Genomic DNA, 19,684 nt, shown 5'->3' with positions numbered 1-19,684 from the left:
GTTTCAGCATTATATAAGTAATATTTAATAATTCTCTCATTATTCCTTCTTTTCCTAAACTAAAAGATGCAAATCTTTCCTTATAATGGAGTTTTCTCAGGCATCAGGCTGCTTTGGAACTCTTTCTGGTTCTTTCAGCAATATGGTATCATTTGGGGACACAGCAACCAAAACTGTGCAAAATATATCCTATTGAGTATATAAGATACTGATAGCTAAGATTTTATGAATCTCCCCTCTGATTCCTAGCATGGAAATTGCCTTTCCCACAACCAATGATTTCTTAATTGAGTTTTTCATCATGATCTTGAAATGTCTTTTTTTGGTCAGTTGTTGATGATAAAGTCTATCTGTTGGCAAATGACTTAATAAATAAACAGGAGACCCCCAAGGATGCAGTTTACTAGCCTATGTGAACCAGAGACAGAATGCTTCTGGAAAGTATATTAGGACACTTAATAAATGCTTTGTCATCTAAGTGACAAAGAAATCCCAATCACATATAAATTCATAAATGTTTCTCATGGCTGTTCCCATAAAATGAAGCCTCGCCCTTTTAAAAACATGTCAAGCCTGCAAACGTGCACATTATTGCAAATAAAGGCTCTGCTCATCAAATAATGAGCAAAAAGAATGGAAGTTCGGTAAGTAGACAAACAAAAAGATTTCATCTAGTCACTTCATACTGTAGATCACGGGTCCCCAATTCCCAGCCCACAGACTGGTATTGGCCCATGGTTCATTAGGAATCAGTCTGCATAAATGAGCAAAACATCCATGTAGCTATGGGATCCAGGCAGTGGACGAAACCATGCCTCCCTTCAGTCTGCAGAAAACATCCCCTCCGGGAACCGGTCTCTGCCGCCCAAAACATTGGGGAGCCACTATTATAGATAATTCTGATTACAATACTTTTACATGTAATCAGAATGTGACACTCACTGCCAGTTTCTTCTGGGATACCTGATGTAGATTGATTGATTGATTGATTGATTGATTCATTCATTCATTCATTCAATCAATCAATTTCTATAGCTGCCCATACCTACAAGTGACTCTGGGCAACTTACTATTTTAAAATTATAAAACAAAACAATTTTAAAAACATTAAAACAATAAAACACTCACAAAATAAGTAAGTACAAGTAGCATATGGGATGATTAATCAGCTAATCAACTTATGTACTGGGAGTGATTATACTTAGTAAAAGTAATTCTTATGCTCCTGGAGAATTTTGAGATGGGCGCCTTTATAAACAAAGAAATTAAGAAGCTCCCACTGCATCCTTTGAGTTTCATGCATTCTAATTTCCTAGAATTCATCATCTCTACCAGCTGGCTTTGATCTGCTCTTCTACTAGCAGCCCAGGTTGGTGCTTATCCAACCTCTGTCTCATCCACCCAGGCTTCCCCTCCTATCTGAAACAAGGAGATTAAAGTTGTCTGCCTTCTGGCAAGACATACAATCTGTGTCACAAACTGCGGAGCCATCATTGGGGCAAAACCGACTCTCTGTCTTCTTTCTGCCAAACTGTAGGTCATGGGGGTCAGCCAGCTGAGCACGACAGGTGTAACGGAAGCGCTGCTCTTGGCGGGCCCCACTTTGAGTAATATTGGTAGGGGTCCAAGGGGTCCAGGGTGTGCTTCTCCGGACTTCTGGGCAGGCCTCTGGGCTGCAGGTTTTGTACTCCTATAGAAAGCAAGAGAAGGGAAAAAGGGGAAGATCAAACCATAGTCTTTAACATTTGGTTGGGGAAATACAAGTTTACCACTACCCTGGGGTACTCCACAATTTAAGGAGTCATCAGATAAATCTGGAATATTTTATTAAAAATACAGAAATCGTTGAGGCAGAAATAAAGCTCAGAAGGCATATAAAACAAGTTCTCTTATTGCTCCCAGTGCTTTAATTAATATAATATAATATTGAGGTGGCAGACCATAGCTGAATAATATACATTGCTCAGGCACATATACACAAATTTTATAGGCAGGTCTGAGCTTTCACTAAGGTGGTAAAACATTTTGGGTTGTCACTTCACAAACAGATTCTCATGATTGAATGCTATTCTTTGTTAATGCTTTGTAAAAAATATTCTTTGGATAAAAATACCGATGCCAAGTCAAACCCAGCTTCCATTTGAAGACAGAGTCTTAGAAAAGCATAGGAGAAACAGTTGTGTTGTGTTCCTGTAAACAGTTTCTACTCACAAGATAAAAATAAATTACAAAAAAGCACCTGAAGGCAAGACAAGAAGCAATGGATGGAAAGTAATCAAGGAGAGGACCAACCTAGAACTAAGGAAAATTTCCTGACAGAAAATTAATCAGCAGAACAATTTGCTTCCAGAAGCTGTGGGTGCTCCAACACTGAAAGTTTTTAAGAAGAGATTGGACAATGTATTTGTCGGGAATGGTACTTGAGCAGGGAATTGGACTAGAAGACTCAAAGATCTCTCCCCAACTCTGTTATTCTGTTAAATAAATTAGAAAAATACAACAGTTTAATATTATTTTTCATCATGCTTCTTCTAGAGCAGGGTCCGCACTTTTTAAACAGGGGGCCAATTCACGATCCCTCAGACTGTTAGGGGGTCCGGATTGGCTGGGTGGGCGTGGCTAGGTGGTCATGTGACTGGATGGGTGTGGCTAGGTCATGTAACTTGGTGGGTGTGGCCAATTTAACAGTCCATTGAACAATGCATACAAATTAAAGTTTAATTTGATTTGCTCCTGGTGGTGTTTTATTTGCTTTTGTTTGCATGTTGCTCTTTTGGTTGCTTTTTCTTTCTACTAGATCGTTTTTTCAGTTGTTTAGGAGTCCAGTGGTCCACTTCAGGAAACTCAGTTTTGCAGTAATTTTTCTCAGCCCCAGGGAGCTTGAAAAATCTCTGTCTCTATCTCTTTCTTTCTTTCACTCTCTCCCTCTCTCTCTCTTTGTTTCAGTGGTGGGTTCCTACCAGTTCGGCCTGGTTTGGCTGAACTGGTAGTGGTTTGGTGGCCTGGATCACTGGAACTGGTTCCCCAAATACCGCAGTTAGTGCCACCATCTTGTTTTTCAGTTCTGAGCATGCGCAGAACAATTTTAATTGCACTGTGCATGTGTGCACAGTGGGTATCAAGCGCACGCACATGAAGCACACACACAAGTGAACTGGCAATAATGCCTGCCAGAGTGCACCCCTGCTCTGTCTCTCTCTCTCTCTCTCTCTACCTATCTTCTGGATGTGGGGGAGGTGAAAAATGGGCCATTTTTCACCTCTCACCTCCAGAAGCATTCTGCAGGCCAAACTTGTTGGCCTCACCTTTCATTTCCAGCCTGCAGGGCTTGTGAAGGTAAGTCCTGCACTCAGCTGAAGGGTGGGCAAGGTGATGTGGGTGGGGGAAGCCTTGTGGTCCTGAACAGGCTTGATTAATAGCTTCGGCGGGCCACATCTGGTCTGTGGGCCGTAGTTTGAGGACCCATGTTCTAGAGGGTACCCATTTAGCTTCTTACCACAAAAATAACATTTATATCACTTTGAGGGCCAGGGGTATTCAATTTCTCCCAAACATCCCTGGGAGAAGTAGGAAAAAATGCTAAATTCTTTCTGCTTTGTAAAGAACGTTCTCAAACATGTCCTATGACCAAACTATATATATACTGAAAACAGTAACTCATTTATATAGTTCTATGTAAAATTGTCACTCTCCAGCCCATAACTGTTATAGTTCCAACATTTCATAATCAACACAGTTCTGCTATAAAGCTTCATTAATTGCCATATTTAATAGGCCTAATATTAGCACAAAAACACAACATGTTTTGGAGTAACACAGAGATTTCCCGTTTAGGGAAGGAAGGAATTTATTGCTATGTTTTATTTATTTGTTTGTTTGTTTGTTTGTTTGTTTATTATTTTTACATAACTACCCCACGTCAAAGAAGACTCTGGGCCGTAGTGCTATTAAAACCATTTTTAATGGAATGGGACTAGCCATATTGCTCAAAAACACAGTGGAGATTTTTAAAGGAAACTAACTTCGCAAACCTCACCTTCCATTTTTGGAAATTGCTCATTAACTACTTCTAAAGACCTTTGAGATGGCAAGTTTGAAAAGGCCTTATGAGTCTGCTTTTAATTCTGAACAAAATAAATCTTATTCATAATGTTAAGAATTTAATTGAAATAAATAGCAAAAAAACTAAATACACTTTTATTCCAGAAAGTTTTCTATAAGACATAACATAAATAAATTAATAATTTCAAAAACTAGACACTAGAAGGGAGTAAGGAGGAAAGATATATAGACCTGTCAGATGATGCAGAGTGTAATACAATGAAAATATTGAAGGAAATTTTTGAAGAATAGAATCAGAAAATAATATCAACAATATCAGTAATGGTATCTGTTTCTGTGAATAGATTATGATTTTGTTGAAGAAATTCAAGTCCTCAAGCACCCTGAAGCAGAAACTTCAGATTGAATCTCTCCCTACCTGAAAACACTGACTGGAGAAGACCAAGGAGAAAGGAGGAGAACCACTGCAATACCAGGCTTTCCATTCCCAGATTCCTAGCTGGTCTAGAAAGATACCATTATCAATGGTATCAAAAACTGCTGATAGATCAAGAAGAATCAAAACAGCTTCACCATTTCCATCCTGGGTGCACAGAGAGTCATCAGCAAGTGTGATCAAGTAGTGGCTCTGTCCAATTGCAATGGGTCCAGATAATTTGTTACTTAAGGGTGTTCTGAAACTTTTCAACAACCTTACTGAGAAAGGGAAGGTTGGAGATGGGATGAAAAATTATCTTGAACCACTGAAGAACTGACACACCACTATCTCCTTCAAAGCAGCAGAAGCACCTTGTATCTCAAGAATCAATTTACTGCTGTTTGCATCCAATCACATATTATTTCTTAGGAGAGTCCCTTATTCTTTAAGTCAACTTTCTGATTTGGTATGGCATCTTCTCTTGAAAGATGTACATAGGCTTGAACTGACTGTCTAGGTTGAACAAGACAAAACACCTGAGCAGGCCAGTCCTTCACTCTCCCTTATTATCAATATATCTAATAAGAGAAAAATTCTGGAGTGCAGTAACTGTACCTATATCGCCAACAATTAATTTGAGTGATTATATGCAGAACAGTCAAGATAACAAGGCATATCCAGGAAATGTTGTTACTAGCTCTACATTGTGATAGGATGTAAGCCTTGTTTCAGACTAATTTTGAAATTAAAATTAATTAAAACTACTGTTGATTTTAGAAGTTGAGAGATGATAAAGTCTCTCCAAAAACAGATGTTTTAATTTCTTTTTCTCCTGGGTCATACAGGATTTATGAAATATCTTGAGATACTCTTTTTTTCTTTTTCTCCTGTAGCACATCTGAGATGAAGCTGAAGAGAGACAAAGTAATCCAACAAAGCAATATCAAACTTTTTTAACTAGAAAACATACCACAGCACAGCCTGGGCAAGAGTTTCCATTCTCACAGGACCTCTGCCTAGAGTGCATGCCTCCACCACAGTTTGCACTACATTTATTCCAAGGGCCCCACGAAGACCAGAAGATTGGTAATGGGCATGGACTGTTCTCATTGCAGAATCTGAATGCAAATAAAAATGGGGAGGAGAATGGAAGAAGACACAGTCAGTGTTCTATGCCTTCCCAAGCACAAGGAAAAGTTGGGAAATGATCAAGAAGCTAATCTTAGTCAGAATGCAAACACAACAGCACAAAAAGATATAGGACACATAGGTTACCATGTTTAAACCACTGGAATCAGTAAATCTTCAACTAATTTTGGCTAATCTGATTGAATTGGAATAAAAGATGATTTTCTTAATCAAAATGCAACTCTCTTTTGATAACATCAAGTTTAAAATAGAGGACGCTCAGAGAATTTTTCAGTAGTGGGGAGGGGGGTAAGATAGGGCTTACCAGTTTGTATCGAGTTAGGGTTTTGTTTTGATTCAACATTAATATTACAGTTATTATATTATAAATTATATTAAATATAATTAAATATTATTTAATTGCAAGTTGAAACAACGTTGGTATAACATGCTATGATCCAATATTATTGGTTGCTAGGTTTTGTGTACTTCCCTCTGTTCCACCACAAAACCGCGGTAGACTAAAGCGCGCTCGATGAAAGCGCATACCTGATGTCATCACAGCGCGATGAAAACATCACGCTGTGAGCGGTAAAGTTAAAATTAACACGAAAACCTTACCCTAACCCCCCAAACCTAACCCTAAACCTAACCCTAAACCTAACCCTTAACCTAACCCTAACCCTAACCCTAACCCTAACCCTTAACCTAACCCTAAACCTAATCCTAACGCTTAACGTAACCCTAACCCTAACCCTAACCCTAACCCTAACCCTAACCCTTAACCTAACCCTAACCCTAACCCTAACCCTAACCCTAACCCTAACCCTAACCCTTACCTTTACGTGAATCGGCTTGCTTTAAAAGCGCTTTTTAAAGCGCCCTTTTTTCTCCACGGTCGTATTTGTCGCGCTGCTGATGACGTCAGGTACGCGCTTTAATCGGGCGCGCTTTAGTGGACCGCGGTTTTGTCATGCCACGCTTCCCTCAGGCTTTCAAAATATTCATAATAAAAAACTTTTATTACTATACCATTTTTATTCATTCATTGCCTGGATATAAAGTAGAGCAGTGATTCTCAATCAGTGGGGTCCCCGAAGGCTTGAAGAAATGTTATTATTTAAATTCTGAGTTAAGTCTTGGTGATCCATGGCCATGGTGGTACCTGGCCTTGGTCCGTGGCCACAAAAGGTATTTAAAGGGTAAGAAAAGGTTGAGAACCACTGGAATAGACTAAATGTATTTCAGAAACAGGCAGCTTTACAAACATTTACTGGAAGCCGAGTCATGGTAATTAGACTTCTTTTCTTGATGGTTGAAAACAATCCGCTGCTTATCCAAATAGCTTCTTCCAATCTGAGCAAGTTAATTAGGGGGGGCATATATATCCTTAAGGGTGGTTTCATCTCTCATCTAATCTGGTTAGGTTCATTAGGTGAATAGGCGGAGAGTTTTTTTGGATATAAATGTTCCATCATCCAAACAACTCTGTCTACTTGCCTAACAAGCCAACCCAAATTGGGTTAGGTTTCCCTAACCAACTTGCTCAGACTATAGAAGCTACTGAGAGAACAAGTGATCAGCAAGAAAAGAAGTCCACTTGCCATGGCCCAACTTCCAGACAACTCTACCTGAATGACTGAGAATCTTCAATATTTTATAAATGTTTATTGCCAGAGCTACAAATTAGCTTCATATTAAATCCTTACGGAATTTGTACAGAATGTAGAATAGCAGCTTTTTGGAATTAAATTGGCATAAATAGCATCTGAGCTACATACTAGAAGAAAGTTATCTTTTAATATTGCTTAGAAAGCAATATATTGGATATAATTGAGCTCAGTCTGTCATAGCCTTTTGAACCTACCATGAAATAACATTTTTGTTATAACATATATATATGTATGTATGTATGTATGTATGTATGTATGTATGTATGTTATATTTGTGCTGATAAATAAATAAAGGGAGACTAGTATAGATCTATTTCAAGCTATTTAGCTCTTATCAGCTAGCCATACCCTTACTGGGAATCGAGCTAAATAGCTTGAAATAGATCTATACTAGTCTCCCTTTATTTATTTATCAGCACAAATATAACAAATGTAACAAAAAGGCAACAGTAAAAAATATTGGGTTTCTGTCTGGATGGTCTCTTGTGACGAGCCGAAGGACAGAGAATGGAAGTAGTGATCTTCCTCCCATATTTGGGCATACCAGGGGTTGTGACTTTAAATATCTATATATCTATATATCTATATATCTATATATCTATATATCTATATATATCTATATATATCTATATATATCTATATATATCTATATATATCTATATATCTATATCATCTATATCATCTATATCATCTATATCTATATCTATATCTATATCTATATCTATATCTATATCTATATCTATATCTATATCTATATCTATATCTATATCTATCTATCTCTATCTCTATCTCTATCTATCTATCTATCTATCTATCTATCTATCTATCTATCTATCTATCTATCTATCTATATATATATATATATATATATATATATATAGAGAGAGAGAGAGAGAGAAAGAGTGAGTGAGTGAGTGAGTTACAACCCCCGGTATGCCAAAATATGGGAGGAAGTTCACTACTTCCATTCTCTGTCCATCGGCTCGTCACAAGAGACCATCCAGACAGAAACCCAATATTTTTACTGTTGCCTTTTTGTTACAACACACACACACACACACACACACACACACACACACACACACACATCCAATTCCTTTCTTTTGTTTTTTTTAGTTATACAAATAAACATTTCACACAAGCTATTAAAAAGCTATTGGCAAAGTTATTTTCCCCTCTAAAAGGTAAAATAATAATAATAATAATATTCAACTGGGTTAAACAACAGTGTCCATTACTATACTAATGTTTTTTATTGTTTCAAAATAATACATTCTAATTCAATTTAATTACTTAGGTCCTTAATAGAAATAGATCATTAAGTTCAAGGAAATTAGTGAAGCAAACAAGAAAACCAATGTTCTCATTAGTCACGTTAACTCATAAACAAGTCCATAATGATGGAGTAAATGACTTTTACAGTCTGAATCCCTAAAGATGCTTATGCTGACTATCTTTAATCAAGAAAATAGTAAATGGGTGTTGTAAATCCTTGTTTTCAGAGATTATTGACAAATATTTTAAAACCTTGGGATTTCAGCAATTTAGTATGTAGGAAAAACACAAAAGTCATATATCATGGTCTTAACCATAATTCTGTTATGTGCTCTCTGCAGTTGCTCCATATCCTCTTTATTCTCCCAGAACCAAATCATACATGAACTTATTTAATATCATTTCTATGGTTCATTGTATCTTTATCATAAACGTTTTACCCTCTCCTCACAAATAGTGACAGTCCGCATTTAAAAACAGCTTCCTGAACACGCAATGCATGCAATGTATCTTTCTGTAAAAACAGCGCTGTTTTTATGGCAACTCCTGGATGTTATCTTTTTGAGTAATTATTACTAGAAGCCACCAAGGCTGTGCAACCCAATACCATATTATATTATTATTTTCTCCTAAGATTTCACTTGGTCAGACTTTGGGTCAGGCCTACCTACAATAAGTTATAAGTTGTGGGTGCCTCCAACACTGGAGGTTTTAAAGAACAGATTGGATTGTCATTAGTCTGAAATAGTAGGGTTTCCTGCTTGAGCAGGGAATAGAACTAAAGGACTCCAAGGTCCCTTCCAACTCTGTTATTCTGGTATTCTATTCATTCCCAAGCTCCATGCCTCTTTTACATATTCAACATTCTATAATGCCTCAGCATGTTGAATCCCTAAGGGACATCTTTTATAGAGTATTCCAATCCCAATGCCTTTATTTACAACATTTATAAGCCATTCCTCACACATTGCTCTTTGGACTGGCACCTTAATTTATTACTGGAGAGAAATATCCCTCTTGCTTAAGCATTGTGGCCTTAGGATGGTTATTGGGCTCTGTTCAAAGGTATATTATGCCAGAGTGGAATCAGCTGTAGACTTTGCCTTCCTGAATCAGCAATGTTGACAACTTAACACTTATGCATATGCTTTCCAGTATGAGTTTGATTTTAATTAATCACAATTACAAAGTTTTGTATATTTCTAGCCTTCATTTCCACCCTGAGTTCTGCAAGACAGATTACAATCTAGGAACAAAATAATAATATGATCAATTTTTAAAAAAACACAGTAAAAATTAAATCACATAAAACAAATGAAATAACTGAAAACAATAACAACAGTAAAAGACAATTGTAAAATTCAGAAAAGGCTTGGAAAAACAAGGTAAATTCTATTAGTATTTAAGATGTAAAAATAAAAAAATAGGTGCTAAATAAGAGTGCTGGGATAGTTCCCCAGCTTCCTTGGTAGGGGCCATGGGTTGGAGGCTTCTGAATATTGTCACCATAAATGGGCAGGTTTAGACTGGAAAGAACAAATGTGAAGAGGTATTGTGTCGCATGGTGTCCACCACTTTCCAAAGAAAACACAGAGCTGTGGTTTAAACTTTGACAGAAGTTTAGGGATGGGGATCATCTCTCACCGCTCCTCTCTGCTTTGTCCGACACAGACCCTGCCTCCGTATCGCGGAGCAGGGTTGCTGCATGACCTCTGACGGACCTGAAAGCCAATCCCACAGGAAGTGCTGCAGGGGGCCCAGGACGACCATGGGGTCCAAGCTCCATTCCTGACAGAAGGAGGAGAAAGGAGGAGAGATAAAACATGGCATCCGGGTTAATGTTTTTGTTCATCTTATGATAAGTTCAACCCCACTGGCTATGAGGTACCAGCAAGCGTGCAGAGCTGATTAGATTTATTAAAAACGTATTAATAGAATTAAATACTCCCAACTACAAAATTTATAATAATAAGGATAGTTCAAAGGTAGTAATTCCATTGTGAGCAGGTTATACTACAACACAAATAAATTTAGATTTTATAAACCGAAGTCCTCATACATTCCTCATAAATTTACACTCTTGCTGTAATTTTTCATGTTTGTGAACTTTGTGGCAGCATTTTATGTTATTGCAGAAAAAGAAGAGGGAGAACAAGGTTGAAAGTTAGCCTGGCTTTGAAAGTTTGATTTCTTACCAATTGCTTATTTTAGGTAACAAAGCAGTGACTCTGCAATATTTATATCCATTTGAACAACTAGAGTTGGTTATGAACTTTTTAAAAGATAAAGATAAAAACTATAAAACTTGCTACTTAAAAATCAGAACATTGTTATTTCAGAATCTTAACAATATTCTCCTTCAGATGAACAGTGGACATTTGTTTACATATATTTTAATGGATATTTTAAAAAGATTCAGATAATATCTCTAAGGACTTGCATTGGTTAAAAAGCAAACCACCCTGGTTAAACATAAATTATAGGTTTTATGGTCTTTTTTTTTTTTTTTTTTGCTACCATTGCTTTTATTTATCTTATTGACGTTTCTATTAATGTTTCATTTTAGGTAATTTTTACATTCCATGTACTTTTATGAATGGTGGACTAACATAGAAACAGAATATATGTATACTTGAATCTTCTAAATACCCTTTGCAAGTGCGATTTTTCAGTAAGGTTTTTAAAAAGGCAATAGGTTCCTCATAACATGTGTTAATATTAAGGCCCAGCCAACAAAGTGAAGAATCACTTTAATATTTGCAACAACTTCTTTGAAAAAGATTCAGGTTGTACTTCCTATTCTCCAAACAGATACGTCATTTTCTTAATCCCAATAGGAAATACATTTCAGGAACAAACTTGTATCCTATCCAAGAAAATATCACAAAATAGAACCTGACACGGTTCTTCGATTATCCTAACATCCCTATTTTCTCTACCTTGGAAAATGAGGCCAATTTTTTTTAAAGTTTGTTCTCAAGTCTTTTTCACCTGTGGAACGATCTTCCTGCAGAGATCCAGACCTTTCCCACTCTCATGGCCTTCCAAAAAGCCACCAAAACCTGGTTGTTCTGGCAGGCCTGGGGCTGCTGACTCATGAATGAGGTCCAGCCCCCAGCTAAGTCGAGTGTATGGTGTGTTCCTTTTAAATTGTTCTCGTTTTCCCCTATTTTTTATTTTTGTTTTATCTCTGTATTTGTAAGCCGCCCAGAGTCCTACGGGATTGGCGGCATATAAGTTTATTAAATTATGAATTACGAATTACTATGTTCTTTCTTGGATTCCTGAATGTTTATATGGGAAACAGATGCAACTAAAGAGCCTGAAAACTAGTTCATCTGTTGTAGCAGGAATATTAGAATTAAAACTTGACCCTTGTCTACACTTTTCTAATTCATTCTCTCATTTTCTCTTGGGAATCAGCATAACTTTAGATCAGTGGTATTTTATTTGTCTTTCATCAAAGGGCAAGAAATTTTTGAAAATTATTTTTCCCCTTGTAACGGACTCCTGTTTTTTTTTTAAGCAAATAGAAAAAAAATTGAACATCAAAAATGTTTTGATAGAACTGAACAAAAAATGGATAAATGCTTACTACATTCAGAATGTTACAGGAAAAACACAAACAACAAAACCACTAATATACAAATTAAAATCATACACAAAATTTAAAACGATTAGCTGGTTCTGTGTCAATATAATCATATGTAAATAATTCAACCATTTGTCAGGCATATGTTTGGAATAGCAGTCAGAATATAAAGTTTTATATGTTCAGACTTCTTTTTTGGAAGATTCTGTCTTAAAAGACAATGGCTTGATTTACATTCACTTCTCAATAAGGTTTTTATTATCACAGTGACATTTTCAATATAAATCTTAGATTTGTTAGTAAAACCTCTCCTTTAAATATTCTAGTAAAAGGATCACATGGCGTATGAAGCCAGATGAAATGGAAAATTGTAGACCTGTGAAGAATGTAAGATGATCATATGGCTGTATTTCCCAATAGTTACTAAATGTTAACATTAAATACATTTTTCATCTATTTCCTACAGACTAATCTTATGATATTCTACATTCAACTGATCAACCATGCTGGAAATAATTAAATTATTATTCCAAGTTTCTTATGTCTCTTGCAGAGAAAATGATGTTCCACATGGTGGAGTTGTAACAGCTGTATAAACTGCTTTTAAAAAAAGGATCTAGAAGATCTAATCAAACTTCTATGTTTTTAATCATGTGTCATCCTGGAGTGAGAGATAGATATTCATATCTCAGGTGAGTCACAAACTCAGTGGGAGATTTTGAGAAATCTTTTCAACATCAAATTCTTTTTCAGAAAATCAGAATAATTATCCATCACACCATTTTTATAAGCACAAAACACACCTTTGTGTATTATGAGTCTAAGTACCTAATAAAATTCTATTGCCTGTTAGTAATTTTATTCCAAATGCTAATATTCTCTAGCAAAGAGATGGAAAGCCATTCCTTCCCAGTGAGATTCAAATCAAATCTGCTCTTATGTCAGTCAAGCAAAAACTGGCTGAACAGATTCTGCAGAGGAACTAATCTAGGTTGAAATATTCAGAAACATTCTCCACAAGAACTGTCCACACAGCAAAGGAATTTTCCATGTCTCCACTAGCTACTTTTGTCACAGGTATGTATAGCATCTTAAACAAAGATGAATTAAACTCCTTCAAGTATGACAGTTTAGACTGCCAAGGCACCCAAAGCAGCATATGAAGTGTATTTTTCTTGCTATAATGATACTAAACATATTTTTCACCAACTATCCAAAGACTGCACAGGCATTAGAAGAGAGGTGTAAATGCACACTTGTGGATGCATCAATGTATGTGTTTATTTATGCATTGATATGCATGTCTTCATCTCTAAAAGGTATCATCTGATCAGCTGATAACATATACATGTCAGGAACACATACTAGAATAGCTTGGGTGCACCCACTAGCCATTGTACAGTTTCAGGTAACTTCACACAATTAAATCTGAATTTGTGACCTAGGCCCGTGATGGTGAACCTATGGCACGCGTACCACAGGTGGTACGCAAAGCCATTTGCGAGGGCACGCAAGGCGTTGCCCTGTCAGCTCCAGTGGGTGCTTTTCAGCCTTGATTTTTGGCCATTTTTTGCTCTCCGGAGGCTTCCCTGAAAGGTGTGTGTGTGTGTCATGCGCACATGTGCAGGGGGCAGTGGGGGGCATTAAATTATGGGGGGTGGTACACGGGTGCGCACATACTTTTGGCACCCAAGGAGAAAAAGGTTCACCATCACTGACCTAGGCCAACAGAGGAATGTGTTTGAACTGCTACTTCAGTACTAAAACACCTTACCAATGATATTTAAAAAATGACCACTTTCTGTTTCATTAATAACCTCACACCATTCTTCGGTATAATATTCATATCTTTTACTCGCTCAAAGATATAGTCCCAGATTTTGAAAAGTTAATATTCCAAGTTTCAAATTTCATGTCTTTCATGTTTCTGGGTGTTTGTTTTTTTAGAAAAACAAGCACAGTACCTTTGTTTTCATACTGAGGTAGTGCTAGAATTGATACAGTTAATGGAGCTAATACCATATTCTTTATCAAAGACATTGGAACTAGTTCAAATCTTGAAGGGTTTGGATTTAATGAAGAAAGCCTGCTGAAAAAGATAGTCATACTGAGACATAGGTGACACAGGAGGAGTAATGAACTGGGAAGATGGAGGGTAATTCAACTGCAAGGTTGTGACCAACTTTAGGTGGTAGTGTTTATCTCAGTTTTTTAAGTTTCTATAGCCAAAAAGCCAGTGTTGCCCGGAGACATTTCCAGGGCCATGTAGCCAGCACAGCACAGTATGGTGAAATATAGAATGCTAGTACTTTCCCACATACTTATATGTGGTACCAATTTATCAACTTGCATTTGCATGCTTTCAAATTGATAGGTTGGCAGGAGCTCAGATAAGTGACGTAAGCTCACTCTGTTTCATGGCATTCAGGTGTTGAATTTTAACAGTCTAAGACTCAGCAACTTATCCACTGAGCCACTAAGTCCTTGTAGTTATGAATGAATCAATTATAAATTAATCAAACGCAATTGTGGGCTAAACTCAACATAACCACAATGTCTCTTAACAAAATATCTTGTATACCTTGCCAAGATCAAAATGCCTTTTTGTATTGGGATAATAATTGCTTAATTTGGGATGGGACTACAGCCCTAATGGAGTCCATTAACCTTTCCCCCCTGCCATTATTTTTCTTAGGGAAAATGTCCCTATCTTGGATGATGACAGTTCCAAATAGTATAGAAAATAATTCTGCAGCCAAGCACAATGAGGAAGCCAGAGTTTGGTGTGTGAGTTCCAATGCTAGCGTCTCGCATAGCACAGATTGAAAAATAGCACAGTTTTGTTAGTATGCTAAATTTAATGGCCTTTTTTACATGGCAGCTCATTTATTTGCATGAAACCATTTGGAAGTAAATGGCCAAACTATCCAGTGTAAATAAGCCAGGAGTAATGTGTATATCGCTCTGCCCTATGATTATTCTAGTGATTTGGAACAGCCTTTAAAACCATGTTTATTTCCTTCAAATTCTTCAAACGCTGCCTTTAAGTAGGTGAGATTGGAAATTCTGATGGTGATGATGAAGAACACAATCAAGTATTGAATTTATTCCAGAGGTTGTTGTTGTTAGTTGAGAAGTAATGTCCGACCCATTGTGACCCCATGGACAACGTTCCCCCAGGCCTTACTGTCCTCTACCATCCTCTGGAGTCCATTTAAGCTCACACCTACTGCTTCAGTGACTCCATCCAGCCACCTCATTCTCCATCGTCCCTTTCTTCTTTTGCCCTCAATCTTTCCCAGCATTAGGCTCTTCTCCATTGAGTCCATCCTTCTAATTAGGTGGCCAAAGTACTTTAGTTTCATCTTTAGGATCTGGCCTTCTAAAGAGCAGTCAAGGTTGATCTCTAGGACTGACCGGTTTGATCACCTTGCACTCCAAGAGACTCACAGGAGTAAGTATCTCATCTTAAATGTACATGCACACACTGACCAGCTAAGTTCAGCCTTTTTTAAAGCCATTTTTTGCCCTCCCCAGGCTCCAGAGGATTTATAGGAGCCTGGAGATGGCAAAAAGAGCTTCCCCCACCCCTCCGGAGGCCCTCCGGAGGCTTCAGGAGCTTCCCTGAAGCCTCCGGAGCGCAAAAAAACAGCCCTAAGGGCAAACAGAAAGTTCAGGAATGGACTTCCTGTTTGCTTGTAGGGTCGGTTTAAGCACTCCAGAGGCTCCAGGGACCTTCAGGCGGCTTCCCTGAAGCCTCTGGAGGACCAAAAAGGACCCTATGAGCAAACTGGAAGTCACTTCTAGTTTGCTCATAGGGTCATTTTTTGCCCTTCAGAGAATTCTCCAGAAGGTCCCTGAAGCCTCCAGAGGGCCTCTGGCAGGGGGAGGCTGTTTTCGCCCTCCCCAGGATCCTATAAAGCCGCTGGAGCCTGGGGAGGGAAAAAAAAGCATGGAAAAATGGGGGAGAGCGCCTCTCATGCACGCATGTTCACTGGGTGTGTGTGTGTCAAGCATTGAATTATGGGTGCGGCATGCCCGTGCACGACCCCCCTGCGCTCCCCCCCTTATTGCACGCGAGCCAAAATAGGTTCGCCATCACTGCACTAGCATATACCCACATGACATGAGAAAAAGGCCACTTGATAACAAGATGTGATATTACATCAGGGAAAAAGATATAGCTATTCTTTTTTATTTTTTAATGTATTGATTAATTTCCATGAGGCAGATTTAGTTGAGAGGCAGTGTTCTAATGCAATCACCTGAAAAGGTTCAAATTATCAATAATCTATCAACTTCATAGCTTTGCTATAATAAATATTTATGGCCTTGCATAGTTTTCTGTAGATTGCCTTCCTCAGGTTTAAGGTCTAGAAGCATGTCGGATCAAGGTGTAATATAGTGGAAATTCATAACCTGGTGAAAGGGACAGTTCCATCCATCTGGTGACTCAAGACCCAAACATTCGGAAGTACCTTGAGCAATTTGCAATCTCTATCCTGGCTCCTTCACAGTCACGTCCACCACACCGTGGCTGAGGGTTGTTACACGACCGTGATCTACACATGCAGGAACCTGTACTATCTCCATCTGAGTGTTCACATGGTTGCCATGGAGACCAGGTCCCCAACTGCCCATGCACCATCAAATTTTTCACCTAATTAAAAAAAATAAAAATTAGTACGGTGAGTCTATACAGTGCATAAGCTACGATAAGAGCAAATGCAGTTAAAGCCAGGAAGCCTTGAATCTTTCTTCTGACTCTTCAGACAATACCATGCTTCAGTGCATTCTTGGCTCATGCAAACAATCAGATACAATCAGAAAACAAATCAAGAACATCCATTATTCTTCACAATGTGCTACACAGTCAATGTATCTTATACATACTAAAGATAGAACCAGAATGAACTTTCTAACATTGTAACTTTATGGTGGATTGAAGAACCTGTATAAATTTTGATAGGAAATTCTGAACTTGATGTGCCAAAGTTAAAAATATAGTGACGACAATCTTAATTTTTTTTACATATTTACTGCTTGAGTCCTTTATGTCTGCTATATCAAATTGACCATTGCTTCTATGACTCCCAAAACGCACTCCTGCGGGATATTGCTTTCATCTTTCCCCAGTACAAAGAAAGACATGGAAATCCTCCATGGGCTTCTTTCTCTTTTATCCATTTATCTTCTCAATACATACCACAATGATTTCCCCAGAAAGCACAGATGGTGATCAGGACAAACAGTTTGTTGAACTCCTAATCAAATTCACCCTGTAACCAGTCTGTCTTTTTTTTTTCAGACTTTTGGGGAAGGGAAAAAAAGAGAAAGCAGCAATAAAGAAAATACAGGTTACAATAGAAAACCATAAGGCCTAGAGACTCCTCTATGAAAAAAGTGGTGAATTCAGGGAGAGTATTTGTACAATAAAAGTCATGTCTGGAAGTTATAACTGCAGCAAAGAGATGCCTTACAGCAAAAATAACTACTTTTCTTGCAAACAAGGGGGACGTTACCCTACAGCATCTGCTACTGATTTTTGTGAAGGCCAGAGAGATAGTGTCGAGTGCTCCTTCGTTTAATAATCAAGAAAGAAACCACTCAACTCCATGCTTAGAATTAAGTGTACTTTTACTAATTACAAACAATGAGTAGCAAAGCAAAGCTGAGTCTGAGTAAAGTGGCGCGAAAGCAATAGATATCATGTATAATTCAATCCCCTCCCCTTGGCACCCGATTTCATAGTCCAATAATAATTCACCCAACCATCAGGTGATAGTTTGCAGTCCTTGTTTTGTAACTGCCTCCAAAAGAGACTCCATAATGCTTTTCCAGGGCACTGCTCAGGAGAGTCCAAGCAAGGGTTAAATACAGCAATGTATTTAAAGGTTAAATACAATGAAGACGTCGAACAGTTGCACGCTGAGAACTCCCACATTGGATCAACAAGAAACACAACCGGAACAAGTCCAAATGGAACATCCAAGAAAACAAACACAATAACAGCGGAGCCAGACCCGTGGGGTGGACTCTCCTTCGCAGCACCCTGAAAACGACCCTTCATGGAAGTCAATGGCCCTTTTCCAGGGCGCTGCTCAGGAGAGTCCAAGCAACAAGATACCCAAGCTAAATGTCACTAGGGTGGGAAGCAGAAGCAGACAGGGTCTCTCCGCTGGAATGAATACCCTGCAGAACATGCCTCCCAAAGGCCCCTTCCGCTGAAGCAAACTTGTCCAACTTGTAATTCCGCACAAACAGAGATAAGGAAGTCCATGTGGCCACTCTGCAAATCTCCTCAATGGGAGCCTGCGTCACCCAGGCTGCGGTGGTGGCAGCACTTCCGGTTGAATGCGCCGTGATGCCACTGGGTTCCGGTAGAGACTGCAGAACATGGGCGAAAGCTATGCAGGCCCTAAGCCAACCACCAATCGTAGACAAGGAGACCTTCTTCCCCTGAGATGACAGCTGGAAGGATACAAACAATGACTCAGAGCATCGAAAACTGGCCGTACACTTGATGTATCTGCATAGCGTCCTTAAAACATCCAGTTTGTGCCAGTGCTCCTTGCGAGGATGCCTCGGATGCGGACAGAAGTCAGGGAAGATGACTTCCTGGGCCAGGTGGAACTAGGAATTAATTTTAGGCACGAAAGAAGGGTCCAGCCGAAGGATCACCCTGTCTTGGTGAAACAAGCACAAATGTAGCCAAGGTGATGACAATGAGAAAAACGGTCTTAAAGGTCAGATGTTTCAAGCTGGCCGAACGGAGGGGCTCAAATGATGGTTTGACCAGAGCCTGCAAAACCACATTAAGGTCCCAAGTCAGGTATCTGTGAACCATCGGGGGACTCAGTTTAGTCACCCCCCTGAGAAAACTGCGAATGGTGGGGTGACGGCCGAGGCCAGGATGGTGGAGGGTGCGGCAACCTGACGACGAAGAGTGTTAAGCGCCAAACCCTTATCAAGGCTGTCTTGCAGAAAGTCCAGAATGACAGTAATCGAAGCTGAAGAAGCTGAAACACCTCTGGAAGAATACCAGGTAACAAAGGCCCCCCAGGTGGCATCGTAAATCCGAGTCATGGAAGGACGACGTGACCCCTGAATGGTGCTGATCACCTTGGAAGAAAGGTTGTCCATACTTAAGAGATCCCTCTCAAGTGCCAAACAGCTAGTTGTAGCCATTGGGGCTCTGGATGAAGAAGGGCCCCCTGTCAGAGAGAGATCTCGTGTGGAGGAATCTGCCACGGGTCTCGGATGGACAGACTCACCAGATCGGCAAACCAGGTCCTCCTGGGCCAAAAGGGGGCTACCAGAAGGATCTCCGCTGCCTCTGCCAGGATCTTCCTGATGACTCTGGGAAGAAGAGACAATGGGGGAAAGGCGTAGAGCAGTTCCTTCGGCCAAGGGCAGTAAAGAGCGTTTAGCCCCTCGGCCCTCAGGTCGTGGAACCTGGTGGAGAACCTGGGAAGATGAGAATTGGCTGCTGTTGTGAACAGGTTCACCTGCGGGCAACCGAATCTCTGAACTATG

General features: G+C 39.0%; 1 protein-coding gene across 1 annotated transcript in view; it reads right to left on the bottom strand.

Moving 5' to 3' along the window:
• The window catches only part of SEMA5B (semaphorin 5B), a 623,924-nt gene that overhangs the window by 28,587 nt on the left and 575,653 nt on the right, over positions 1-19,684 (bottom strand). Inside the window, exons 16-19 of the mRNA XM_032227708.1 lie at positions 16,627-16,808; positions 10,201-10,344; positions 5,451-5,598; positions 1,465-1,690 (exon numbers count right to left, since the gene is read on the bottom strand). Coding sequence (XP_032083599.1) covers positions 1,465-1,690; positions 5,451-5,598; positions 10,201-10,344; positions 16,627-16,808 — 700 coding nt within the window. The remainder of the gene's footprint in view (positions 1-1,464; positions 1,691-5,450; positions 5,599-10,200; positions 10,345-16,626; positions 16,809-19,684) is intronic.

Source organism: Thamnophis elegans, chromosome 1, assembly GCF_009769535.1.
Source record: "Thamnophis elegans isolate rThaEle1 chromosome 1, rThaEle1.pri, whole genome shotgun sequence".
NCBI classification, from domain to species: domain Eukaryota; kingdom Metazoa; phylum Chordata; class Lepidosauria; order Squamata; family Colubridae; genus Thamnophis; species Thamnophis elegans.
The sequence above is the reverse complement of the archived record's forward strand: the minus strand, read 5'-3'. Positions and strand labels throughout refer to the sequence as shown.